This window comes from Mustela nivalis (genome assembly GCF_964662115.1).
Source record: "Mustela nivalis genome assembly, chromosome: 8".
Taxonomy (NCBI): domain Eukaryota; kingdom Metazoa; phylum Chordata; class Mammalia; order Carnivora; family Mustelidae; genus Mustela; species Mustela nivalis.
Window position 1 is genome coordinate 22,270,059 of NC_139027.1, and position 27,513 is coordinate 22,297,571.

Sequence of the window (27,513 nt, forward strand, 5' to 3'; positions counted from 1 at the left end):
ACTTTTAACTTCAGATTCTATTTGAAGTCTGGGTGCTTCTCCCCACCTTTACTGCTTGCATCTGAGTCTGACCCAGCACTTTCCTATATTGTGTCAGTTTTCCTTCTTGCCTCTTTACCATCTCCGTGGAGTCCAGGAGGCCTTTTAAACATGTACATGTTTGTCATTACAAATAATCTAAAACACAAATGTTACCGTGGCACTCCCTGGCTTTAAAAGTTTTAGTCTCCCTATATCCCTGAGGGTGGCGTTTTTTGTCTTTCTTGCTAGGCAATAAACTGTGGGCAGAATAATATTAATCTGACACTTCTTGAATCACAATGCAAGTTTTCGTGAAATATGGCGTCCAAATTATCTATTTGATGTAGTAACGGGATTAATCCTGACGAAATGGGGAGTGGGAGGACAGTAGATCCCACCGTTACTTTCACACTACTATGACTGAATAAATTGTTATATGTATACATGATTACAGCATGGAAGTGGTTAAGAAAAATGTAAACAGTTGCCACAATCACGGCGCTATAAGTGATTGTCTCTTAAACATTTAGTTCAATCGTGTTATTAAAAAAACAAAACAAAACCCAACCTTTTTCTTTATTTCTCTTCTTTTTTTCTTTTTCTTTTTTTTTTTCAAAGTAACGGGCCTGCTCTCCAGTCTGCAGTCACTTCCCTCTACACGTCTCCTCCTCCAACCCGTACAAATTAGCACTGAGCCCTCCAAGCCACCGTCCACAGGTTGGGCCTGCCCAACGCCGGCTGGAGACACGACGAGCCACTCCTTCGGGTCTCTGCTCTCCCTCCGCCCCACTTCCTCCCTCTAGGCCCCGCCCCACGCCGGTGCGCATGCGCACAGACGAACACGTGGCTGCCGCGGAGCCAGGGCAGCAATGGCGGCGGGTGGCCGTGGTGTTGCCGACCCCCTGTCCCCGGCAGGGCTTCCGTGCGCTTTCTCCCCGCTGAACCAGGCCTACTTCGCTTTGGCGTCTGCCGACGGTCAGTTGCGAGTGTGGGAGACCGCCAACAATAGGCTGCACCAAGAGTACGTGCCTTCCGCGCACCTCAGCGGTACCTGCACCTGCCTGGCCTGGGCGCCAGCGCGACTGCAGGCCAAGGTAAAGCAGGCGGGACGGCGGGGGGCGGGCATGCGCCCAGACTCGGACTCAGCGCACCCCCGGTCAGACGGCGCGTGGCCCGGCATCTCGCGCGGCCCTCCGAGGCCCCGGGTGAGGAGGCACGGAGTGCGGCGGCGGCGGCGCGGACTCGGTCCACTTCGCCAGTCCCGCGTGCGGCCTGCCCGCAGAGTAGCGAAAGAGGGCGCGGCCCTATTGGACGGGCCGTAGGCTGGAGCCCTCCTGACTGACTCCATGCGGTCTGCGCCCCGCGCCCCGCTGTCGCCGGGGCCGCCATGTTCGCGTAGGCCCCCAGCTTCCCAGGGCGGCTTCTTTCTGCGAAGCCTGGCGCAGCAACATGTGCTCCTCAGCGTCCTGGATTTTGACAGAGCCCCTTCTTGGGGCTGGAGTACCCTATTCCGATTTCCCTAGCTCATCGTTTTTGCCTTAGGAGATTGGAATGAATAAGTCTGTTTCCTTGCTTCCGGACACCCCCCCCCACCCCCGAATCCTTGGGTGCAGGCTCACCACGTGTTCTCTTCCACGTCCAGTGAGTGGTATTCTCACTCTTGAAACTCTGGACTTTCTCAGGCTCATTTCCATTCTCCGTCATTTGAAACTTTATGCTTTTTTTTTTTTTTTTTTTTCTTAAACCTCTGCTCAGTTCCCTTTTATACACCCCCTCTTAGCCAAGTCCGAAGTCTGCGTTAGGATGTGGAGGTAAAGTGAAGTAGCCGGTTTAATGTAATGAAGGTGAGTTCAGGTGAGGTTTCTCTGAGACAGGACATTGCCGTGTTAGGGAAGGCTTTTCTGTTAGGGCCCTATCTCAGGTAAGATGTCATTCACTGTGGAGTCACTCGACCACGTCTGCTCTAACGCAGTTGCACGTGGGTACTACAGGTAAAGGGTAGGCAGTCGAATCAGTCTAATGTGATTTGGAAGAACGTGAGTGTTTAGCTGACACTATGTGTAAAACTTCAAAGTCTATTCAAGACAGATTTTTAACTCCCATCCGACTACAGTGCGGTAAATGTGTGCTAAATTTGGGGGTTGAAAGTAGGGGTACATCTAACTATGCTTTGGGTGAGTATGTTTAGGTATTTTTCGGATCTTAAGATAGTTTCTTAGTTTCTAGATGAAGTGACTTTAGTTAATAAATAAAAGAAACCTTTACAAGTGCTCTTAAGTCAAGGCAAACTTGGACTTTGGAAAAAGAAAAACCATAGCCATTGTTAAAGTTACAGCAGTCTGCTATTTTTCTTTTTTAAAATTGTTTTCTGTGTTTCTATTTAACAGTCCTGTAAAGAGGTGATAAGACTGATGCTGGGGGAATACGTGGAGCAGAGATTAGATGCATGGATCCAAGCTCTGCTGCTTCCATTTGTATCTAGGTTTGGCTTCATAGTGGTGATTGTACTTCTGGTTTCTCCTTTGTAGAACAGGGAGGGGTGATAGTATCCACCTCAGAGTGGTTGTGAAGGTGAATGTGGTTAGTAACGTAGAAACATTTATTAGTGTATGTAAGTGCTGCAAGTGTTGTTACTAGTATCTCAATATTTGTATGGTTAGTCCTTGCCGGTAGATAAAGGCTAACTTCTTGCCTTGTTTGTGAAGAAGAAACTGAGACTCTGGAAAATTAGTCAGCTTGCATAAAAACCAGAAATAGAACCAGGACCAGAACTCAAGTATTTAGAGCTTTGTGCTCCATTATCTACAACAAATAATAATTAATATTAGGATAGTAAAAATTTGTTGTCCCCTACCCCTTTGCTTTTCTGTTGACTTAAGTCACATGATATGCCTCAGGAATAAAACTTTGACCTAATCTTAAATTTCCTGTTTAAAGTCAGAGTTTTGGATTATGTATGCCACTCTGAAATAGTAGAAAAATATCTGGATTTGGTTTCATGTCCAGGACTCAACTCAAACTTGCTTTTGTCACAATGAGCAAGTTACTAATTTGGAGGGCCTCATTGAAAAATGAGAATTTGGCTACTTAAAAAAAGTTTGTATAGGTTTCAGTATTCTTTTAGCTGCATGTTTTCATTTTAGCCACGCAGCTCTATAAAATGTCCTGAAATAAAATTTTTAAAAACTTGAGAGTCAGAGCTAAGGAAGTTCCAGGTGACTTCACCAAATCTTTAGTAACCAGTAAAGAGACTGTGACCATTAGAATCAAGGTCCTCTGACTCCTGGTCTACTGTTCTTACACTGTAATCCTAGATCTTGAGTCACAGAATTGAGAGCTGGGAGGAATGGAGAGAGGACATTTTGATCCTCCTCATATTGGGGATGTATCCATCTAGAGCATCAGTTTTAGTTGAAGATTAGAGGGAGAAGTGGTTCTCTTAAATATGCACATTTATTACAGAATAAAATTATAAAGTCATGTGATTTTTTTTAAAAAAGCTAGATAGGGCGCCTGGGTGGCTCAGTGGGTTGAGCCGCTGCCTTCGGCTCAGGTCATGATCTCAGGGTCCTGGGATCGAGTTCCGCATCGGGCTCTCTGCTCAGCAGGGAGCCTGCTTCCTCCTCTCTCTCTCTGCCTGCCTCTCTGCCTACTTGTGATCTCTCTCTGTCAAATAAATAAATAAAATCTTAAAAAAAAATAAAAATAAAAAAGCTAGATAATGAAGAACGACGTGTAGCAGCTGCTTCAGTCTCTGGTCCCAGGTCCCTGGGTTAGGATCCTTGCCACGGAAGTTTTAAGATGCCCTCATTTTATTAAACCTATTTATTTTAAATCTTTGAGGATTAGAGTATGAGTCTTAGTAAGGATGTTATTCTGAAGCCTGTGTTCCCAACAACTTAAGATTTTTTTTTTTTTTAAGATTTTATTTATTTGACAGACAGAGATCACAAGTAGGCAGAGAGAGAGAGAGGAGGAAGCAGGCTCCCTGCTGAGCAGAGAGCCCGATGTGGGACTCTATCCCAGGACCCTGAGATCATGACCTGAGCCGAACACAGTGGCTTAACCCACTGAGCCACCCAGGCGCCCAACAACTTAAGATTTTTGTTACTCAAACATGAAGTAGAGATTATGCTACCCACCTTTTATGGTCCTTTGAGAATTAAATGAGGCAGTGTATATGACTGGTGTAGTAAGTGAGTAGTAAATGTTAGGTGTTATTATTGAATGATACAGTGAGCATTCTCTTTGGGCTCTTTTTATAATTTACTGCTACATTTCTCAGTGTAAATCATTTTGTAAGAGTATCCTGTATCTGGTTCAGTAATTGGCAGTTTGCCACCCAAGGACAAAGTTTGGTGAACATTACTCCTGTGAGTGGAATAAAATGAATTAGTGCTGGGTTACTTGGGTAATAAGAGTTAAAGTAGAGGTTCCTGGATGTTTAGAAAAATCATACTGTTTTCTTGGCCAAGAATGATCATAATACCTCACATTTATGCCACAGCAGTTTTTGGAGGGTTTTTGTACATATTAAATAGCTGAGTATTTCATTTGGTGGATGGAGCCCGGTGGGGGGGAAGAGGACCTCAGATGATAAGAAAAGTGCAAGGAGACACATGGGTGGACTATAGATGGATGCTGTTTTTAAAGCTTCGCAGGTATGTGTGTGTAAACTGAGGCTGAGCTGTTAAGTGATATGCCAGAGCCACAAAATAAGTGCCCTTGTCCCACCTAGTAACTGGCCCTATTTTGTTGCCCCCTAAAATCTCTCAAAACTTTTCTACTTTCCTTCCCTAGCTGGTGTATAGCCCTGAAGAAACAGACTTTGTCTCCTCTCAGCTTCCATGCTGCTTTGCTGTCACTGCAATTAAAATGATCTCACACAGCTTAGTTCTTGTTAAACGAAGCACATGGCATTTCAGACATGAGACAAGGCAAGCCCAGTAGCATTAAGAATGTTTCTTGGAAGAATCTAAGTTGAGTATCCCCATTCCTATCCTTTGGAGATATGGTGCAATCTCTTTGTATTCCTGAATGTCTGGTGCTGTATCTTAGGGTCTCTCCAGTATGTAGACTTGAAACAAGGAAGAGTGTGCAGAGTAGATCCTGTTGGCAGGAATAGAAGGTCCTGGTATTAGAATTTGTTTTTGATATAAATATTATGTAATTACATGTGAAATGTACACATTTTGTTCATTGTTACCCATGACTTAAACATTTGCCAGAGAACTGACAGTAAGGTGGGCCAAGAAAAGGCATAGGAGACTAACTTGCAGAATGAAACTTGAAACTTGGGCATAATTTTCAGTGTCTAGAGGTCAGGATTTTTCAAAGTTAGGTTTTGATCATTATGAAACAGATTTAGTGGGTTGTGATAGAGTTAAAAAAATGAGTATTAAAAAAGTGAGTATATTTTGCATGGAAATGACAAGTTTTTTTGTGGAGCTGGTTTCAGTTATATGTACATATATTTTTATGAGTGTATGTACTAGCTCTCAATGTAAACTTTTCTTCCTTGGGATCTCAGTCTAAAAAGTCATTACTTGATCAGATTCAGACTGCTCAGCACTTTCCCTTTTTTCTTTTTGTCTTTACCACATCTGCTCTATGTCTTGCTTCTGTAAATTATGCACTTAACCCCTTGAGACTCACTCAGCCTTCTGATTGCCTTCTGCATCAGATGCTGATAAAATTTTTCAGACTAGTGTTACTTTTTTTTTTTTTCTTTTAAGATTTTATTTATTTATTTGAGAGAGATACAGCGAGAGAGGGAGTGCAGTGGGAGAGGGAGAAGCAGTATTCCCACCAAGCAGGGAGTCTGGAGCCTGATGTGGGGCTTGATTCCAGGATCCTGGGATCATGACCTGAACCAAAGGCAGCTGGTTAACGACTGATCCACTCATGTGCCCCATGGTGCTACTCTTTATTGCTTAGCCTAATCCGACTTTCACACTGAAAAAAACTCTTGAAAGAAATCACATTTTGGGGGTCTTCACTCCTGGTACCTCTAGAAACTCCAGTTTTTTAGTCACAGATACGAACTAAAGTTTTAGCCTACCCTTTTCATTATTTGGTGTATTTACATGCATAATGAGTGTGTACATAACCTTGTGCTAGGTACTTCAGAGGAGGTAAAACTGAGTGTGATTGAGACACATCAAAGAAGAGTGGACAGTTCAGATATACCGTGTCTGTAATGCAGAGCACGGTGTGATGTGTGTCTTAAGAGAAAGAAGAGGGGGGACCTGGGTCGCTCAGTTGGTTGAGCATCTGCCTTCAGCTCAGGTCATGATCCCAGGGTCCTGGGATAGAGCTCTGCATTGGTCTCCCTGCTAAGTGGGGTCTGCTTCCCTCTCTGCCAGTCCCATTCCCCATCGTGCACTCTCTAAAATAAAGTCTTTACATAAAAATGTAGAAGAGGTTTTTGTAGAGGGATGAGAGTTGGGGTGGACCTTGAAGCATGGATAGATTTTTAACCAAAAGGAAGTTGAGGGAAAAGCAATTCCCAAGTTGAGGGGAAAAGCAGAAGCAAAATGGGAAGATGTTAGTGATTAGGGAATGTAATGTAAAGATGGAAATTGGAAATAAGGTTGGGAAAGGTGGTCTGGAGGCAAATTGCAGATGCCAGTACAATGATTTATTCCCTGGGGAGTCATTGAAATTTTTGATCACAGGAGCAACAGATTCTGAAAGAAAATGCTGACAAAGGTCTGTCATAATCTGTAATTATCAGCACTAAATTCTTGGTTTCAGAAATCCTTGGTAAGGGGTAATATTTAAAACAGATTTTACTAAAATGCACATTGCTTATATAAACTTATCTGGGTGACCTGTCCAGACAGGCTCATCCTGCTTCCTAGGGAGTGATTTTTAAAAAGATGGTCCAGCTGTGCAAAAATATGCTTGAGTCAGTAGTTACTTGAGTTGCATTAATTGTGTTATTATTTAGGCTTGGACCACTGATTCTCAAAATTGGGCATTAGTTCTGTGGATGCTCCTCCACTTGCCTCTCCTTGCTTCTCCCAAAATACACAGATCTTGTTGATAGGGAAATTAGGGTTTGAATATGTTAATGATTAATATAGGAAGTTTTTAAGTGCTTTTTATTTTATAATTTTTCAAAATTTTGTTAAGAAATCTCCATAGCCAGTGTGGGGCTTGAACTGATAACCCAAGATCAAGAGTTGGTGCTTTTCCCACTGAGCCAGTCAAGTGCCCCTTTTTGTGCCCCCCCCCTTTTTTTTAAGATTTCATTTATTTATTTGTCAGAGAGAGAGAGAGCACATAAGCAGGGGGAGCAATAGGCAAAGGGAGAAGCGTGCTCCCTTCTGAGCAGGGAGCCCGATGAGAGACTCGATCCCAGGACCCTGGAATCATGACCTGAGCCAAAGACAGATGCATTTGTATCTGCAGAAAAGCATACACGTATTTGGAGCAGCCTATGTTTCACACGTTACAAACGTCAGTGTGAAATGATTTTAACTTGATTTGGTAAAACCAGGAGTTAGTTGGAGAAATAATTTCTAGAATCTTTCAGAGAAGAGTTTTCTACTGAAATGTAGTAAGAGGTTGGTACACATTCCCCTACTGCCCTTGCCTGAGATGGGTGTTTGTGTTCATAACCTTGTGCTGAAACCCTATCTGCCTGTGGGATCATTCAGAGGTGTCATTAGACGTTCATTGAACTGATGGTGGGACCTAGGACATTGCTTGTGCTAAGGTTTCACTGTTTAGGGAAATTACAGGTTACTGATAGGACCATCGGATTTTTTAATACTTTCTTTTTTTAAAGATTTTATTTATTTATTTGACACAGAGAGAGACTGATCACAAGAAGGCAGAGAGGCAGGCAGAGAGAGGAAGGGAAGCAGGCTCCCTGCTGAGCAGAGAGCACAATGTGGGGTTCAAACCCAGGACTCTGAAATCATGACTTGAGCTGAAAGCAGACACGTAACTGACTGAGCCATCCAGGTGCCTCTCATACTTTGGCTTTTAATCATAACTTCTCTTTGGGGTTTATTAATGTAGATATATTTCTTAAGACTTAAAAATGTGTAATTTTCTTTATATAAAAGTTACTTTTTTTGTTAAATATTTTCACTTTTTGTTGACCTTAATGTGTCAAGTGAATAAAATTTTTCAAATGTAACATCTCCATAAGACTAACTAAATGAAAACAAAATGGAAAATGCTTTCTAAATCTTATTTATCTTTTTTTTAATTTTAAAAAATATTTTATTTATTTATTTATTTGGCAGGCAGAGAGAGGAGGCTCCCCACTGAGCAGAGAGCCCGATGCGGGGCTCGATCCCAGAACCCTGGCATCGTGACCTAAGCTGAAGGCAGAGGCTTTAAGCCACCCAAGCACCCCAATATTCTTTTAAAAAAAAATTTTTTTTTAAAGATTTTATTTATCTGTCAGCACACATAAGCAGGGGGAGAAGCAGGCTCCGCTGAGCAGGGAGCCCAGTGTGGGACGCTTCAGGATGCTGAGCCAAAGGCAGACGCCTAACAGACTGAGCCACCCAGGCATCTCTACTCCTTGATACTCTTTATACACTTGTAACATCATAGTTTTCATTGTGTGTTTTGGATTAGGCAAAGTTTTACATATCCTGGGCTTCTGCTTTGTGTGCTGTAGAGCAAAGATCCTGCACAAATGAGAAAATGTTCTTTTTCCTGTGATAATGGTCAATTTTATGTTAAAAGAATGGATATCTCAGAGCTTTATGCTAAAGCACAGGCTGGCAAGCTTTAATTTTAAAAAAACTCATGTAAAGAAATTCTTAAATTATATGTTTTCAGTATTGTAAACTTTGATGTAATATCCCGAAGTCGTGATCATTGATTGTCTTTGGACTGTAAGTAAGCTTCAGTACCGTTTTTGAAGCAAATCAAAGCGGTCTTGTGGCATTTGACACTAGGTTGGAACTTGTGCCTCTTAAGTGATTAGGATCACTAAGACCGCATGGAACTTTCAGACTAATTCTCACACACTAGGGCAACTTCTACTGTGCTCTATTAGTTCCAACTGTTTTTTTACGGAGACTGAAATAAATATGTGTTTATAAAAACAAGTTTGAGTCCCCTTTCCTGAGAATGAAGCTAGAACACAGGAGAGATGAGGAGGAAAAGGGGGAAATATTGGTTACTTGGCTATGGATCTGTATTCTCTGCTTGGGAATGGAGACTTCACTTGGCCCTGTAACAGGTGGCTCATTTCTGAGACTTAGAAGCAGCGTGAGGCTGCTTGGATCTTTTAAGAGAATACCAGGAGCATGTCCTATTTGTCCTGTTCCTTCCAGAGAGGTAGGGGACAGGGACAGAGAATTATAAGCACTTCTTTTCCATTGGGGTGATTCCCCCCCCCCCCAAATAGTGAAAAAGAAAGCATTTGAGAGTGAGTTATCTGTCCCCGCCCCCCCCATGTTTAAGTTAAGCGTCTTTTGGTAGCAGTCACATTTCATTTGTGGGTTAGTGGGCATTTGTATTTATGCATTAATGATGTCTTGTGTTTGAAATACAAAATGAACCTTTTTTTTTCCTCCCCCAGGAAAGTCCCCAGAGGAAAAAAAGGAAATCAGAAGCTATAGGAACGAGTAACCAGATTGACTTGTTGGCTATTGGTACAGCAGTTGGTAGTATTTTATTATACAGTACAGTAAAAGGAGAATTACACAGTAAATTGATAGTAAGTATAGATAAGTGTGTGTGTGTGTGTGTATTGTATATAAAAGAAAAGGGGAAACTGATCATTAGAGATTTAAAAACAAAACAGAATAGTGTTGTAGGATCTTTATTACAGGGTTGTTTTTCTGCCCCCACATTTAAAATTACGAACAGTAATATTTGTTAAAAGCTATAATAGGTAACATAATCCTTGTTACAGGTGAGAATATGAAGAACTATTGGCTAGATTTAAAATAAAGGGTAGAAAGAGTTCTAAGTACCACAAACTGACTGCAGGAAGGAGCTCAGCACCTCTAGGGAACAAATGAGGGAGGTGGGATTACTGCTGAAACGCAAACCTTTGAGGACCAGATGTTGTTCTCTTTGCTTGCGGTCCCTTGTGGAAGAGTGGCCCCATGGGCTTGGGGGCCAGACCTCTGAGGACAGAGTTCTTAATTGACTGCTGGAGTCCTGGAAGGAAGGGGAGACTCGTTCCTCAGGTTTTGGAACAGTTGCATATTGGGTTCAGCTTCTACCAAAAGGATTGCTCTGCTGGGATGAAGAAATGCTGGGCTGATGCACACTAGGAGGCAGGATGGAACAAGCCCCTTGTTCCTCTTCCAGCCTTGTCTGTCTCTAGCACCTCTTATTGACGGTGCCTACTGGCCATCTAGCTGCAAAGCAGGAGTGTGGTCTGTGGAGTCTAGCCCCAGCATCACAGAGCAGAGTGAGAGCTTGGCACTGCAGGGCAGTGATTTAACTTTTAGCATAATTTGTTTCGGACATTGTCTGTTACATTATGTGTTTGGTGTTCACTGAACTTCTGTCTTTGTATAGGAATACTTCTGTATATATGAATCAGTGTTTCCTGTTTTAAGTAACATTTTTCATAGATAATTTGAAACTACATTAATATTGAAAAGGGGAAAAATTATTCTTACATCACCAGGAGATGTTTAGTAGAGTGTGTATTTCATTGTGCATATGTTTAACTGAATTCTCATCTATTTTGTATCCTGATGTTTTCCATTAAATTACAACATGAGCAGTTTTTGTATTTGTCAAGAACTAGTTACAAACATTTTCAATGACTGCCTAAAGTCCACTAAATTGGATAGTCCCTTGGTGATTTAACTATTACTGACCATTAAGGAGCCTTTCAGTTTTTTGTTACACATTTTGTTTGCTGTTTACATGGATTCCCAAAATTACTGACCTGTAATTAATGAGTAAAAGGGTTTTAATGTTAAAGCTTTTTATGCATGGTATTCAAATAGTTTCTGAAAATTTTCCTAATTTTATGTGTCACTAATGGAAAGAGTACCCGTATTCCAATGGCATTATTTCCGCCATTGGATATACCCATTAAAACAGCAGTAACGTTAACAAAAGCCCAGTTGATTTGATATATGAAAAATTTTATCTGATTTTAAATCTGCATTTCAGAGTATGTTACTTATTTTCATGTTAAATATTATAAAAATACAACTGTAAAGTGAATTAAAGCATTTAGAGGTACAGATAGTAAGGGAATTTCTCTTATTTCCTCCCTCCTCTCCAAGTCAAGTGTTGTCCTCATGCAGGCTTTTACCCCACTGTAGCTGGGAGCCCATCCTTTGATTTGATCAATCTTTTGTGGTGAACAGGTGCCTACAATCCATGCAGTGTGATAGCTGCTTTACTGAACTACTGTGGATGTGGACATAATGCTAACGAAACCTGGAACTCCTTTTTAAAGTTTTTGTTTGTTTGTTTGTTTGTTTTAATTTGACAGATGGCAAGAGAGGGAACAGAAGCAGGGGACGTAGTAGAGGGAGAAGCAGGCTTCCTGTGGAGCAGAGAGCCTAATACGGGGCTCGACCTTAGGATCCTTGGATCATAACTTGAGCCAAAGGCAGACACTTAGTTACTGAGCCACCCAGGCGCCTCTCAAACTCCTTTTTAGATTTTGGTACTTCATGGGATTATACATAAATCTTTAATAGGGAATGAGTGTATTAAAAAATAAGCAAGAAGATCAGAATAAGGGATGTTGGGATTATGATTGGGGAAGTAGAGGGGATCAGGCTTTGGAGCTGAGGTTCCATCCTGAGGTTGACTCCTTCTAGCTATGTGGTCATGGGGAAGTAGCTGAACTTCTCATTTCTTGAATGGGTATTCTATAACCTACCTTGCATGCTTTTTAGGGATTTAGATGTAATAGTATATTGTGAATCACAGACTTTGGCCACTGTATTGTCTTAGTGCTGGCATACCTGTCAAAAGCAAGTGGCATTTAGAATTAGCATCCTTTGGGGCACCTGGGTGGTTCAGTTGATAAGAGGCTGCCTTTGGTTCAAGTCATCTGGGATAGAACTCCACATTGGGCTCCCTGCTCAGTGGGAGGCCTGTTTCTCTCCGAGTCCCCCTGCCTATGTCCCTCTCTCACTGTCTCTCTCTCTCTGTCAAATAAGTAAATAAAATCGTTAAAAAACAAACAAAACTAGCATCCTTTGACTTGTGATGTGGAAGTGTATTTTTTTGGCGGAGAAGAGAAAGTTAACATTTGATGAATTTATAGATGATTTATTTCAGTTTTGATATTAGAAATGGATAGATGTGGGTTAGGGTGTTTTTAGTTGGGTTAAAGCCTGACTTTTTTGTTAACTGTTAGTAATGATTCTGGGATGTGTAATTATGTTATATCAGGCTGGTTTTTTTCTTTTAATCTTTTTTTTTTTTTAATCTGTAGAGTGGTGGACATGACAACAAGGTTAATTGCATACAGTGGCATCAAGACAATGGCTGTTTGTATAGTTGTTCAGATGATAAATATATTGTGGAGTGGAATACACAGACATGCAAAGTAAAGTGGTGAGTAATGTTGAGGGTTCCATGGTACTGGAGGGGTAACTTGGTTATTGTTGAAAACGCATTAGAGTTGGACAAATCGACTGTTCTTGGCGGTAGGTCAAGTTTGATACTGGACGCGGAGAGGAATGTAGATACTAAAGAGTTTATAGACTTTTCAGGGAATTTTTAATCAAATTAGGCATGCAAGATTTTAATACATGAATGTTAAGTAATGATACAAGAGTAAATACTTGCACAAGAGATATACCGTAAGATAGCATGCGAGTACTGGTCGAATGAGTTGGATAGCATTGGCAAGGCCTGGTGGAAGAAAAGAGATTTCAGTTGGGCCTTCTAGGAGAGGTAAGATTTGGATAAAGAGGGTGGGAGAATCCTTTTGAGTGGGGGGAAGGGTGGTAGGGAGATGGCAAGACTAAAGGCTAGGAGAAAGGGAAGTAACATATTTAGAGGATTTACATACTAGGGAATAATGGCTGGTAGAGGATATGGGCCAAATTATTTTAAGAGTCTGGCCTTAACTGTCATAGATAAAAATCTCAGACTACTCTTCTGGTTCAAGCACTTAATCTGTGGTAAGCTTTATAGTAGCTGTTCAGTGAATGTTGAATTGGTTGAACTTAGGCAGATGAGGATGGATAGGAAGGATAGGATGATACTAGGAAGGATAATGATACGGTCTTACAGCTAATAAGTGGCAGGGAAGAAGTTCTTTCATACTATCTTGAATTCTGGTACAGTGTTTTTCTACTGCATTAAAACTGTTTTCTTGGAGTTTTAGATTCTATGTCATAAGCAGGAGAGCACCACTGAAGGTAATGTCTAAGGAATAAAGTCACTAAGATAATGCTTTAGGAAAAGGTGCTTTGCCAGTATTGTGTACAGTAAATGGAAAGGAGCTAATTCAAAGGCAGAGAAGTCATTAAAACAAAGCAAGGCAGAGAGGCCGGATTCCAGGTGGTTGTAGTAGTTCAGGTGTGGGATGGTAAGAGTAGGAAGTGAGAATGAAGATACCAACTAAGAACATTTGGGTAGCATGGAAGGGGAGGTATTACGTAACAGAAATAAGTTAAATGTAGCTCTTCATTTTCAGCTTTGTGAACTTCCTAGGTGAATAGAGTTACAGTTCAGAACAAAATGGTTTTGAGTTTTCAGAGAAGTTGAATTTGAAATAATACATGAAAGGCAAGACCCAGCAGATGCGGTGGTGATAGAGGCTTAGAATTTGAAGGGGTTTGGGGCAGGAAGTTTGGATGAGCAGGTCATGTGCCTAGAGTTTCGGTAAGTGTGTGTCTCCGTTTACTTGTGGCAGTAGTTTCCCAGTGATGACTGTCAGAGACCCCTGTGCCGATTCTCCCCCACTGGGTCTGGGGTGGGCCCTTAGAATAGTATTTTTAAAATGCTGTCTGGGTGAGAGTTCATAATGTCAGGTCCTTCACATAGGGGCTACCAGTGTTCAAGGCTCTGTTCACTTCGTACACAGTGTTGGATTTAATTGTAATGCTGTGTGGTGGGCTCTACAGTTGAGAAATAGGTTGGATCCGAGCCTGAGCTCTCATCCACGGTATGGTCCCATACGGTATTGCTTCATTCTTGGCATTCTTATGCTGCTGTTAATAGAGTCTGTGTTCCATCTTGGGTACTATGTGTTGACTTCCTGCTGTGGAAGATGAGGATTTAGCTCTCGGCCTCTAGCCTCTCCCCTCTCTGTTCTCCGAGTATTGGTACATTACAGTTTTCGATGAAGGGCTAGTCATTGTTTGCATTAAATATTATTATAGTTGAGCCTTGTACTCTACCAGGTTTATATTATTTCTGGGCATAAAACTCTTATTTTCTTGGGGGTGTATAATTACCTTTTGTTCATTGCTTAGTTTCCTATATACTTATCATTAGCTCCACTCTCACAGTAACATGTTATTTTGGGGCACATCCGTTAATCAGTTACATTTATCCTTTGACAGCTTCCCCCAGTTTTATCTGTTTCTTGGAGGACTTCTTCGCTTTCCTCCAGGATCTGCTGAACAGTGATGATCCTGGGATATTCTTTCATTATCATCCTGAAAATTCTCTTGTCAGATGGAGCCTCTATTACTTGGATCCCATTTTTCTCTTTGTTGGGTTATTCTCCTCTTTTGTGTAAAACACACCAGTCGGTAGCTTCTGAAGAAAAGTATGCAGATAGTAAATTTCATGATATTTTGCTTGTCTACCAGCACCGTTATTGTATCTCATGGTTGATTTATAGTTTGAAGATAATTGTAGGTTGGAAATAATTCTCTCTCAGGATTTTGAAGCATTGGTTTATTGGTTTATTTTTATTTTTTTTATTTGTTTTTGGTTCATTGGTTTTTAGCTGTCAGTACTAGTTGTCCTTATGTTTAGTCAGTGAGTTACATTGGCACTCAAGGGACCATTTAGCCCGGGAGTTTATGTTCTTTTTATTTTAGTATGTGTTTGACCATTTCATCCCTCTGTTGTCTTTGATCTTTCTCTAAGTGCAACCTGTTGCTACTTAGATGTTTTATCCTGGGCTAATCCCTCAAGTTTATTCCCTCTTATTTTCTTTTTTGTCCTTTTCTTTTGTTACTGGGAAGATGGCCTTAGTTTCATCTTCCAAATCTAGGGAATTTTTACATTTCTCTAACCATATTTTTAACTTCTGGGAGCTTTGTTTTTGTTCTCTGTTTTCTTTTTATTGCACCATGTTTCTTTCATGGATCTAATATTTTCTAACTCTCTGAAGATAATAATTATAGGATTTAAAGTATTTTTCTTTTATTCCTTATATCATCTCCCTCTTGTTTTTTGTTTTTGTTTTTGTGTTTTGATTTTTATTTGATTTTAGCTTCTGTCTTTTGTTTAAGGCATTCTTCGAATGACTGAGGATGGCTGCCTGTCACTATTTGAAAATGAAACATTAAAAAGCTGATGGAAGGCCCGTGTGGGTGGGTGGCTCAATTGCCGAGCTCCATTTGTAGAGTGATGGGGAACTTTCCAATGTCAGTATGTGTGGGTTTTTACTTTGGCACCAGTCATATTTCCGAGAGGAATCTTCTAATCTAGAGCTTCTCAGGCTCTGGTGTGCATGTGAATTACTTGTGCAGATAGAGCTGATTCAGTGGGTCCAGTTGGGGTTTGGGAATTGGAAGTCTAGTAAGTCTCCAAGTGATGCCAGTGTAGGAGGTTACACTGTAAGTTGCACAGTTCTTAATGGGGGATAGGAGGGAGCTGTGGCAGTGGTGTTAATTCTGTCCCGGCATTTTAGTGCTGATTGGGGGGTGGATTCAGGGAAGCTTGTCAGGTGGTGATCCTGTCTTTTTTTTTTTTTTTTAAATATATATGTTAAGTGAATAGGTGTGGAATAGGGAATATAAAATGTGGGATCTCTGGGAATAGATGAGAAATTGTCAGAAGTGTTAGGAGCTGGAAAGGGTAAGGGAAAAGGTCTACGCTATTGCTGCATCTCCTTGATTACTAGTGAGGTTGAGTGTTTTCATGTTTATTGACAATTTGAATTTCTTGTATGAATTGCCTGTTTATATCTTTTGTGTTTTTTTATTTTGAGTTTTTTTTTTTTAACTTGAGCTAGTTCTTGAATATAGAGTTTATGTGTTCTGAATATTAATCCTTTTCTTAAAGTATATATTTTTGGTATTTTCTAGCCTTTTGCTAGAAAGTTTTTTGTTTTTACTTATTTTTAAAGATTTTATTTATTTGAGATAGAGAGCTCAAGGGGGTGGAGCAGGAGGGGGAGAGGAAGAGAGAGAAGCATATTTCCTGCTGATCAGGGAGCCTGATGCGGGGCTTGATACCAGGGGCTTGATACCAGGAGCTTGAGGTCATGAACTGAGCCAAAGGCAGACACTAAACCAACTGAGCCACGCAGGTGCCCTTAGCCTTTTGCTTTTAAATTTATGACTTATTTTGTGGTACAGAAGTTTTATTTATTTAAATCAGGTTATTTTTGCCATTATGATTTGTGGTTTGTAACTGCTTTAGAAGTCTTTTCCAAAGGGATGCAATGGACTTGTGGTCCTGGTACACAGCCTAATAGTTCCCGGGGTATTAAAATCTACCTCATATGTGGATATGTGGTAGATGTACATATACCTCACAGGACACACAACTGCCCATTTTACATTCTTAAAACTCTTACTCTTCCATTTTCTGAAACCTCTTGAGAATCTCTGTTTTATTGGGCAGGCTTTACCTTAGTGCCCACGGTTAGTCACTTGACACAGGCTTTTAAGGAATGCAATGTGGCATAGAACCTTAGTGATATTTTTAATGCCTGATTTGCTTTTTGCTATCCTTTTGCTCTCAGTAAAGTTTTCTCCCTATTCATTGAGACGTTTTTGTTTCTCTTCACAAAACAGCAAATGGAAAGGCGATAATAGCAGCGTTAGCTCCCTGTGTATCAGCCCAGATGGAAAGATGTTGCTTTCAGCTGGTCGAACAATCAAACTGTGGGTTTTGGAGACCAAAGAAATCTACAGAGTGAGTGAACCAAATTAGTTGTAAACCTAACAGTCATCTAGAGTAAGTATGGAGCAGGGCAGGAAGTCTGAACTGTTTTAAGGATATAGATTTGTTTTCAGGCATATCAAATAATAGAATCAGTAGATAAAAGTTAGTCTCCAAATCTGGTTTGTTGATACTAAATAAGTTAGATGTGTTCATTTCACATGCATTTGAGTAGAACAAATAAGTAGAATTTGAATTAAAAATATTTTATTCTGTGTGTAATGATAATAGTTTTGGTTTCTAGCTTACCTCCAGCATGTAGTGCATTTATAGTATTTGACTGTGGAAATGTAGTGTTATGTTTTGAGTGTGCTCAGGGGTGTACTTTTGGTGCTGTGATGATGCCCTAAAATTGTGGTTTCGACTCACTGAGAGTAAAATGAGGACCTACAATTCCTTGGCTGTGTCTGAGCACCCAGGCACCCCTTTAAATATGGATAAAATTAAGTGGATTTTTAATGCAAAAATGGAAGAAAGAAAGATTGTGGGTAGGACCCTAAGAGAAAGACATTGTGATTTTTCAGTATTTTCAGATGGAGTTTTTAAAAGGGAGAGGAATGTAGCACAAATAGCCTCAGTTGCTTAGAATTAAATTTAGTTGTTACCTTTATCAGGAGTTTTAATTTCAGATACGGATCATATATATTGCTTATGGTCCACATGGACTCTCTGATTTTTTTACTGCAATGTGCCCTCTCCTAAATGAGATTTAACTTTCTCCAGCACTTCACAGGCCACGCAACGCCAGTTTCGACACTCATCTTCACTACTATCAGACCTCCTAATGAGAGCCAGCCTTTTGATGGAATCACTGGTCTTTATTTCTTGTCTGGAGCAGTACACGACCGGTTACTCAATGTCTGGTATGTAGTCTTTTGGGTCTGGGAGGTAGCGTTGCCTTGAAAGAATGTGTCAGCTTGTATGGTTAATACAAGTGATGGATGTGAGTCTTATTTTATTGTATTTAGTATTAGATTTACCTTGACTGGTAATGAAGAATTGAGCCTGCCTAAAAAACCGATCTATATAAGAAAAATTTAAGAACATTATATGATAGAACCTTCTCTTTGCTTGTTTAGAGGTAGAACAGTCTGAATATTTTTGTGACTGGGCAAATTATAAATAACCTTTAAAAAATTTGGGATAATCTCTGATTTTGTTGAAGAAGATAGGACTTCTGGGTTAGTGCAGTAATGTCTACTTACTGATGTTTTACTGAGGACACTTAATTCCTTGGCTTTGTATGAAAATCCTCAGTTAGCCCCCCCCCCCTTTTTGTTTTTGCTTTTTGCAGTGGTTGCTATTCCTAATTTTCCTTGGAACTCCCTTTTTCTTTTCTTTTTTTTTTTTTTTTTGAGATTTTAAGTAGTTGACAACCAATGTGGGGCTTGAATTTACAACCCCAAAATCAAGAGTCATGTGCTCTATTGACTGAGTCAGCCAGGCACCCTTGGCACTACTTATTTATTTACTTACTTATTTAAATTCAATTAGCCAACTTAACAGTACTTCGGTTTTGATAAGATTTATTAGTTGTGTAATAACACCCAATGCTCATTACATCACATGCCCTCCTTAGTGCCCCTCACCCAGTTGCCCCATACCCCTGACACCTCCCTTTCCACAACCTTTTGTTTCCTGGAATTAAGTGTCTCTCATGGTTTGTCTCCCTCTCTGATTTCTTCCCATTTAGTTTTCCCTCCCTTCTCCTGTTGTCCTCTGCTCTGTTCCTTATATTCCACATATGAGTGAAACCTGACACTACTTTTAAAAGTAAAAATTAACTTGGTATTAAACAGCTATCAGAAAGTTTTTAATTTTAAGAAAAATAAGAGTTTTCTTAGATTTTATAAGATCTGATGGTGAAGATTTTGTTGTTGTTGTTGTTGTTGTTTTTAAAATAAATGGAGATTTAAAAAACATGTAGTTTCTCATCTTAGTAATCATTTGAGGATGTTCTTGACCATATAAAGTTACTATGAATTTACACAAAATAATATTCATATAGAAGTGGGCCTCATCAGATATATAATCCTGACATAGTTGGGTGGGGACAGGTTCATGAGGCCCAGTGTGGACCTCTGTTTACCTTCAAATTATCATCTAAGCCATAGTTCCTAAATATGCCTATGATAATCACATTGTGTTGGTTTTCTGTCCTGTGTTTGGATTTTGAGATGTGCCTTTTGGGGTGATTCTTTTTAGTTCTATGTATTAGTGAAGCCAGAAAGTTAAAATACACCACCAATGCCTCCTGATATTACTCAGGTGTTTCAGTCTTTTATTCTTTTAAATTTTATTTTTCATTTATTAGAGTGTATATGTGCATGCGCACAAGTCAGTGGTGGACAGAGGGAGAGGGAGGAGCAAACTCCCTGTTGAGCAAGGGAGCCCGTTGTGGGGCTCACTCCCTGGACCCTGGCAAGAACGTTTTAATATTTATTTTCTTAGTAACTTTGAAGTATATAATACAGTATTGTTAATGATAATCACCATATTGTACATTAGATCTCCAGATCTTATTCATTTTATAATTGAAAGTTAGTACCATTTCACCAGCAGCCTCTCTATTTCCCTTGCTCTGTAGGACCTGGGGTCCACCATTCTCCTGTTTCTAGGGGTTATGAATAAATAGCACATATTCAAAGTATACAATCTGATAAAGTTTAACATATGTATATATCCATAAATTGTTACCACAGTTGACAGTGACCAGGTGCATTGCTCCTAAGAGTTTCTTCATATCCCTTTACAATCCTCATCCCCACTCCGGTCGCCAGGCTTACTGACATGTTTGGGACATTACAAATAAAGGGACATTTGTGTAGAAATCTTTGTATAGACATAGGATTCATTTTTCTTGGGTAAATAAATACATAGGAGTGCAGTGGAGGGGGAGGGGAATCATCTGGTAGGTGTATATTTAACTTTTTAAGAAATTGCCAAATTTGGGATGCCTGGGTGGCTCAGTTGGTTAAGCAGCTGCCTTTGGCTCAGGTCATGATCCCAGCGTCCTGGGATCGAGTCCCACATCGGGCTCCTTGCTCAGCAGAGAGCCTGCTTCTCCCTCTGCCTCTGCCTGCCATTCTCTCTGCCTGTGCTCGCTCTCTCCCCCCGCCCTCTCTGACAAATAAATTAAAAAAATCTTAAAAAAAAAAAAAAAGAAATTGCCAAATTTGGGCCCCCTGCTGTCTCGGTCAGAACACATGACTCTTGGTTTTAGGGTTGTGACTTCAAGCCCCACTTTGAGCATACGGCCTATGAAAAAAGAAATTGTCAAGTTTTTTCAAAGTGATTATACCATTTTATATTCTAACCAAGCTGTGTTTAAGAGTGTGAATTCATACTCTCACCAATACTTGATATACTCATTTAATTTTAGCCATTTTAATGGGTGTGTACCCTAGTGTGGTTTTAATTTGTATTTCCCTAATGGCCACTGATGTTGAGAATCTCTATGTGCCTATTTGCTGTCTGGATATGTTTGATGAAGTGTCTATTCAAATATTTTGGTCTGTTCCTGGGTTTGTTTTCTTACTGAGTTTTGAGAATTGTGTGTATATTCTGAATATAAACCCATTAGTCAGGTATGCACTTTGCAAATATTTCTCCTAGTATATAGCCTTGTCTTTTTGAAGAGAAGAAGTTTTTTAATTTTGATGAAGTCCAGATCTTGTTTAGAGATCTTTGTCTAATCCAGGGTCACAAAGGTTTTCTCCTGAAAGTTTCAGTTTTAAGTCTTACATTTGGTTTTGTGGTCTGTTTTATTTTCTGTATATGGTGCAAGGATGCATAGCTTTTTTTTTTTTTTTTTTAAGTTTTTTTTTTTTTTTTTTTTTAAAGATTTTATTTATTTATTTGACAGAGAGAAATCACAAGTAGATGGAGAGGCAAGCAGAGAGAGAGAGAGGGAAGCAGGCTCCCTGCCGAGCAGAGAGCCCGATGCGGGACTCGATCCCAGGACGCTGAGATCATGACCTGAGCCGAAGGCAGCGGTTCAACCCACTGAGCCACCCAGGCGCCCCTTTTTTTTAAGTTTTATCTGAATTCCAGTGTGTATGTAGTTAACATGCAGTGTAATACTAATTTCTGGTATACAATATTCTGACTCAACACTTCCATATGGCACCTGGTGCTCATCACAAGTGTACTCCTTTTTTTTTCCCCCCTGAGAGAGCAGTGTGTGGCAGGGGCTGGGAGCAGGGCAGAGAGAGAATCTTAAGCAGACTCCACCCATGTCATTGCAAATGGCAAGATTTCATTCTTTTTCATGGCTGAGTAGTGTGTGTGTGTATCACATCTTTGTCCATTGATCAGTCGATGGACATTTGGGCTGTTTGCATAATTTGGCCACTGTAGATATTTGTTATTATAAAAACATCAGGGTGCATGTATCCCTTTGAATTCATATTTTTGTATTCTTTGGGTAAATACCTTATAGTGCGATTGCTGGGATCACTTTTTGAGGGACCTGCATGCTGTTTTCCAGTATGGCTGCACAAGTTTGCATTCCCAAGGAATGAAAGGAAATGTGTTTTGGTATTGAAACTATCCAGTGGTCCCAGTACCATTTTTTGAAAAGACTATTTACAGTGAACTGGTTTTGCATATATACATGGGTATTCACATACAGTCTTCATTATTTGCAGTAGTTATGTTGTATAAAATCCTCATGAGTACTGAGTTGGTGATACTGAACTATTTATTCATCTGGGAAATAACAGGGTTAGGTTTCTGTAAGCATTGGTCACATCTTTGTCATCTAATCAATATGTAACCTTGTTTTATGTGTTTCTGTTTAAAAATACTTCATTTTATACACCCACCCACCCACACACACACAATTTGCTGTGTATAACTATATTCCCATACTATAATATACATATACACAACACAATAATTTTATATATAAAATTATTATAAATTATATATATATTTATATATATAACAATTGTGTTGTGTATATGTATATTATAGTATGGGTGTATAGTTATGCATCTATATATATATATATCTATATATCATAGTTCATTAATTCATGTCAGAGCAGAGTTTACCTAGCTGTTTTCCATAAGGAATATCAGCTTTTTTCTCTTAAGTACACTAGACAGCACTTCAGCACTATACTTGGGGGATGTTTTAAACAGTGAAATCAACAAAAAACATAAAAGCAAAAAAAGTGGCACTAGAAAGAATCTTGTAAGTATTCTAAGTAATACTTCTAATACTTAATACTTACTACTATATATTATGAGAGCTGAAATAAGAGCATATAGCCTTGTTTAACATTGTTGGCAACTCTTAATTTCACTGCTCTGAACATACCTGTTAAAGACCTTGGAAGATCCACAAATACTGCTTTGGGGGTTTACAAATAAATTTTAGCAAGTAGACAAATTCTCAAACAAGGGATCAATAAATAGTGAAGATCATTTGGGTAAATATATTTGTGGGTCTCTTTCTGGACTCTTTGTGTGCTATGATATAAATTCTCAGATTAATCTATAGATTCAATGTGAACAGTCAAAATCCTAGAAGACTCTTGTAGACATTGACAGTCTAATTTTAAAACTCAGATGTAAATGCAAAGAACCTAGAGGAACCAAAACAACATTGAAAAAGCAGAAAAAAGTTAGAGGGCTCACATTGCCTGATTTCCTGACTTAATAAGCTACAATAAAGGTATTGGTATTGGCATCAAGATAGGCAAATAGATTCATGAAAAAGAATAGAGAACATAACTCATTGCTTAAATCTGCATAAATGCATTAGTGCTTTTTCTTTTCCCTACAGCCATGTTAAATGGCGGTGACACAGATGGGTCACTAAGTTTGATCTGTAGTCCCCTTACTTGGCTTTGAAGATGCAAAAGCTGTGGCGAATCTAATGCTGTGACTCCCAATAGGTGCTCGTCTTTTTTTTTTTTTTTTAATTTCTTTTTATCTAATCATTGGTTTTGTTATCTAGGCAGGTCCGGTCAGAAAACAAAGAAAAGAATGCAGTGATGTCTTTTACAGTTACAGACGAACCTGTCTATATTGATCTGACTTTGTCAGAAAATAAGGAAGAGGTAAATGACTTGATTTTTGAGAATTTGTTTTTTGGATTTCACAAATTGTATTATTATAAAATTAGTGTTCTGATGATTTAATGATTTGGGAAAGAAGGGGACACGAGGGAGGGAGAAGAAAATAGAACAAAAATCTTAGACTGTCCAGAGTGAGTGTTTAGTCATCAGGGTGCACTTGTGAGGGGAGGGGCCAGCGTGCAGAAGCATTTTCAGCAATCCTGACTGCTCTGCTGTGCAGGACCTGCCAGGTCCCTTTTGTCAGTCTCCACACTTGGTAGAGTGACTTTGCTCCTCTGACTTGCAGGCTGTTCTCTTCTTTCCCTAAACTTTTATTTCTAAGCTTTACAATAACAATTCCAGTTGTCATTTTGATGACAGTATGATTTTTAAATGCAGGGGTTATGCAACCTTGGTGTTCTAACTTTCTCTTTGGTTATTTAAAGGAGGGGGGGAAGAATAGTTGAAGTTTGGTTAGGTTTCTAAAGCAGTTATCCATTAGAGTAGGTTGAAGTATATTAACCCATTAGAGTAATCAGTTAAATTTTTCTTTTAGCCTGTCAAGTTAGCTGTTGTTTGCAGAGATGGTCAAGTTCATCTTTTTGAACACATACTAAATGGGTAAGAAATTTCTCAAGTCAAGTTTATTTTCTTTTCCTAATTTGTTACTCCTTTTTATTCCCACCTCAATATTTTTTGCATTATATTCCTTTTCAGTTAGATTATTTTGAAAGCATTATTCTTTATTCGTATGAGTACATACATTCCCAGTAAGAGCTCGAGTTTTTGGAGTCATAGACCATTTCTTCATATTTGTGGTTAGTAAAGTAGTTTTACAATACATGCTTTCGTAAATGTTGGCCGTTCTAATAATATATTTTAAAAAGAAAGTGGTTCATTTGGAAAACTTAGCTTGTGATCTTGGTAAGACCTTAGTTTCTAACTTTGATAATACATATGTGGATCAGTGAAGCACGGTAATGCTAGTGTTTTGGTGAATAGAAGGGAATGTTGCTGTTGGGATGTGTCGTAGTCATAGACCAGGGCTCAGTAAATTTTGATCTGTGGGTGAAATCAGTCTGACCATATGTGGCCCCCCAAAATTAAAATATCTGCTCTCTATAGAAAGTTTTCCAATCTTTGCTATACTTTATAAACATGATCTAAGACTCAGTCATGTAAATTTTAAAATGGTTTCAACTTTTTGTGAAGTTGGTATCCTTCTTTTACAATCCTAGTGTAGCAATTTATTTAAATATAAAATAGTTACAAAAGCATAAAACATTATTTTAAAACATTTGGTTGTATAGGCAGTTGATAATTCTCCCTCCATTGATTTCTGCTCTGTAGAGGTTACTGTGAACAGTTTGTGTGTAACACTTGAGGCCTTTAATTACATAGTTATGTGTATGTGGAATATATACTTGGGCCCAGAAGTAGTCTGCGGTGAGGACTTGGGCAATAGTAGTAAGCCGTTGCTTTTATGCAGAAGATTGAAGAGGTTTAACCTAAGTGTTAAGGCATTAAGGCTTAAGTCATTCTGTCTGATGTGTTGAGAATAGACAACAGAGGGATCAAAGGCCAAAACGGAGGCCAGAAGTCCTGGATAGAGATGATTGTGGAGTCCGGAAAACTAAGGGGAGTGAGTTGGAAAGATCGGGATAGTGCGGTGTACTTACTGGTGATAAGATGTGTATGGTGTGAGTGGCCATGGTTGTTGGAGGTGGGAAGGGTTCGGAACTGGGAGGATAGTATGTCAGAAAGATAATCAACCTGTGTGATGGATATGGAGACCACTTAAAATGTTGGACAGAATGACAGTGGAGCCACCAGAATCTCAGAAATAAGGGGGGGAGTAACCCAGAAATCACTGGATGACAGCAGGAGAGGGGGATAGCTGGTATCTGGTGACAACACTTTCCAAGGTTATAGAGGTGAAAGAGGGAGACTGCTTGTCTTAAAATATTCGTGAAGAACAAGGAACACACTTAAATCATGTCTAAGGTTTCTGACACAAAGAGTATGGAGGGAAAACAGCTGCAACTTGGGAGATCTGCCCTGATGAGATAGTGTAGAGTGAGAAGGTGAAGAAAACCCTTAGAGAAGAAATTGAGGATGAGATTCTGTTGATTATGCTTTGCTGATAATTTTGCTCCTTGAACTGTATTGCAGAGATCATAGTGAGGCTTTTGGGGGTTGGAAACAATTGGGGATGGGGCTGATTGGAACACATGTAGAGAGTCATCTAGGGTTCAAGCTCAAGACAGCAAGAGAGCACTTGGAGCTTGGGCCTCTTTTGGGGCTTGACAGTGGGATAGAAGGGTACGTTGTCTCCAGGCGGATATTGATAGTGAGGTCTTGACAGCAACACTGTTGCTGTTGCGACCCTGGTCACGGTTATAGTGTGGAGGCCACAGGAAGGTTACATTTCCTGACTTGATGCCAACTTCAAAGCATTCTTGTGAGGTGTTACTTCAAATTTTCTAATTATTTTTTTTTTCACTTGTAGATACTGCAAAAAGCCTTTGACATCAAACTGCACAATTCAGATAGCAACACCTGGGAAAGGCAAGAAATCAACACCAAAACCCATCCCTATTCTAGCAGCTGGTTTTTGCTCAGACAAAATGTCACTGTTGCTTGTATATGGCAATTGGTTTCAGCCCGTCATTGAGCGAGTGGTACGTAAATGCTACTCTGGCGTAGAGCAATGTAGCATCAGCAAGGCCATGGGAAAAAAATGATTTCAAAATGATTCATTGGTCTGCTTATTGGAATCCTTAAAAAGAAGTCATGTATTTTCCCATAACTGAAGGACCTTTCATTGAGTAGTTTATTTTAGTTTGTGAGAGCTATGTATTTAATTTTACTTAGCCCAGTGTATCCAAAATATTTTAATCCTGAGTCAGTATGAAAAATTATTTGAGATATTTTATTTCTCTCCTTTATTTGATATTATGTCTTTGATATTTGGTGTATATTTTCACTTACAAGCACATTTCAGTTTGGAATAGCCACATTTCAAGTGCTCAGTAGCTCCACGTCCCTAGTGGCAAGTACTCTGATCAGCATAGGTATGAGTGGATTTTGCCCAGTTACCCAAAAGCTAAATCTTAATGAAAGAGCCCTTAGTAACAGTACTCATTGAATTTTCTCTGTGGAAATGTAATGGGTTATTTTAGTCACTTAACTTTTTGATTACAGAAATTTTCTTTGAAGACTTCCAGTGAGTTTGAGCATGTCCAATAGGTGATTTCTTCAGCTTGTGTTTGTACTGCTTTTACTCAGTAAGGTTCTCTGGGAGATGATGAGTGGAATAGTACATGCCCAGGCAAACCCCTGTTGAGTTTAATTTAAACTTGCATTTAAGTAAAACTGAAATTTAAGCTCTTGTTGAGTTAAACTATTCGTGTTTTGAAAATTTAACACATAGTTATGGTTTAATAGAAAAAGGAGACAGGCTTGTTAAGCTGTACACCCAAGTCCTCTTGTCTTATGTGGATTCCCTAAGCCTCCTCTGCCCATAAAGCCATTGTTTTCTGCTTGTTCTGTGTCCTTCCGGATATGGATTTGTTATATGGTTATAGAGAATTACGTATAACCTTAAAGCCTCAGGGGTATGGGTATCCTGTACTTTGCTGTGTCTGATTGTCCCCCGTTTAGTACCACATCAGGATGTAGAGGTCCACCCTAGAGCATTTTGGCTCTTTAGCAGTGGTGTGTTTGACCTGCTTGTGAAAAATATAGCAGTAGGAAGTTTTAGGGTAGGGCCATTCTTTTTTAGCCTAGACTGCTTTTTTTTTTTTTTTTTAAAGATTTTACTTATTTATTTGACAGAGATCAAAGGCAGAGAGGCAGGCAGAGAGCGAGGGGAAAGTAGGCTCCACACCAAGCAGAGAGGCCTATGCGGGGCTCGATCCTAGGACCCTGAGATCATGACCCGAGCTGAAGGCAGAGGCTTTAACCGCCTGAGCCACCCAGGCATCCTGTAGCCTAGATTGTTCTTTGCAAGGGTGACAGATGGGAATGTTTTCTTTAAAATCTGTTACCTTTTTTTTTAAAAAAAAAGATTTTATTTATTTATTTATTTATTTGACAGAGTGAGAGAGAGCATAGGAGGCAGAGCAGCAGAGTGAGAGGGAGAAGCAGGCTCCCCACTGAGCAGGGAGCCCAGTACGGGGCTTGATCTCAGGACCCCAGGATCATGACTTGAGCCAAACTGAGCCACCAGGCACCCCTAAAATGTGCTACATTTTAAAAGCCTGTTGATCTTTTAAAGCTATACATGTGAAAAATTTGAGCAGCTCATAACTGAAGAAAGTATACATTATGCTTAATATCTTCAGAGTTTTTCCACTTTTTTCTGCTGCCATCAT

The 27,513-nt window shown here is 39.7% G+C and overlaps 1 protein-coding gene across 1 annotated transcript in view; it reads left to right on the forward strand.

Annotated features, from left to right (window-relative positions):
• Positions 1–827: 827 nt before the first annotated feature.
• The window catches only part of WDR43 (WD repeat domain 43), a 46,687-nt gene continuing 20,001 nt past the window's right edge, over positions 828–27,513 (forward strand). Inside the window, exons 1-8 of the mRNA XM_082745085.1 lie at positions 828–1,115; positions 9,578–9,715; positions 12,425–12,546; positions 16,923–17,043; positions 17,794–17,933; positions 23,038–23,140; positions 23,694–23,758; positions 25,647–25,818. Coding sequence (XP_082601211.1) covers positions 891–1,115; positions 9,578–9,715; positions 12,425–12,546; positions 16,923–17,043; positions 17,794–17,933; positions 23,038–23,140; positions 23,694–23,758; positions 25,647–25,818 — 1,086 coding nt within the window. The 5' untranslated portion in view covers positions 828–890. The remainder of the gene's footprint in view (positions 1,116–9,577; positions 9,716–12,424; positions 12,547–16,922; positions 17,044–17,793; positions 17,934–23,037; positions 23,141–23,693; positions 23,759–25,646; positions 25,819–27,513) is intronic.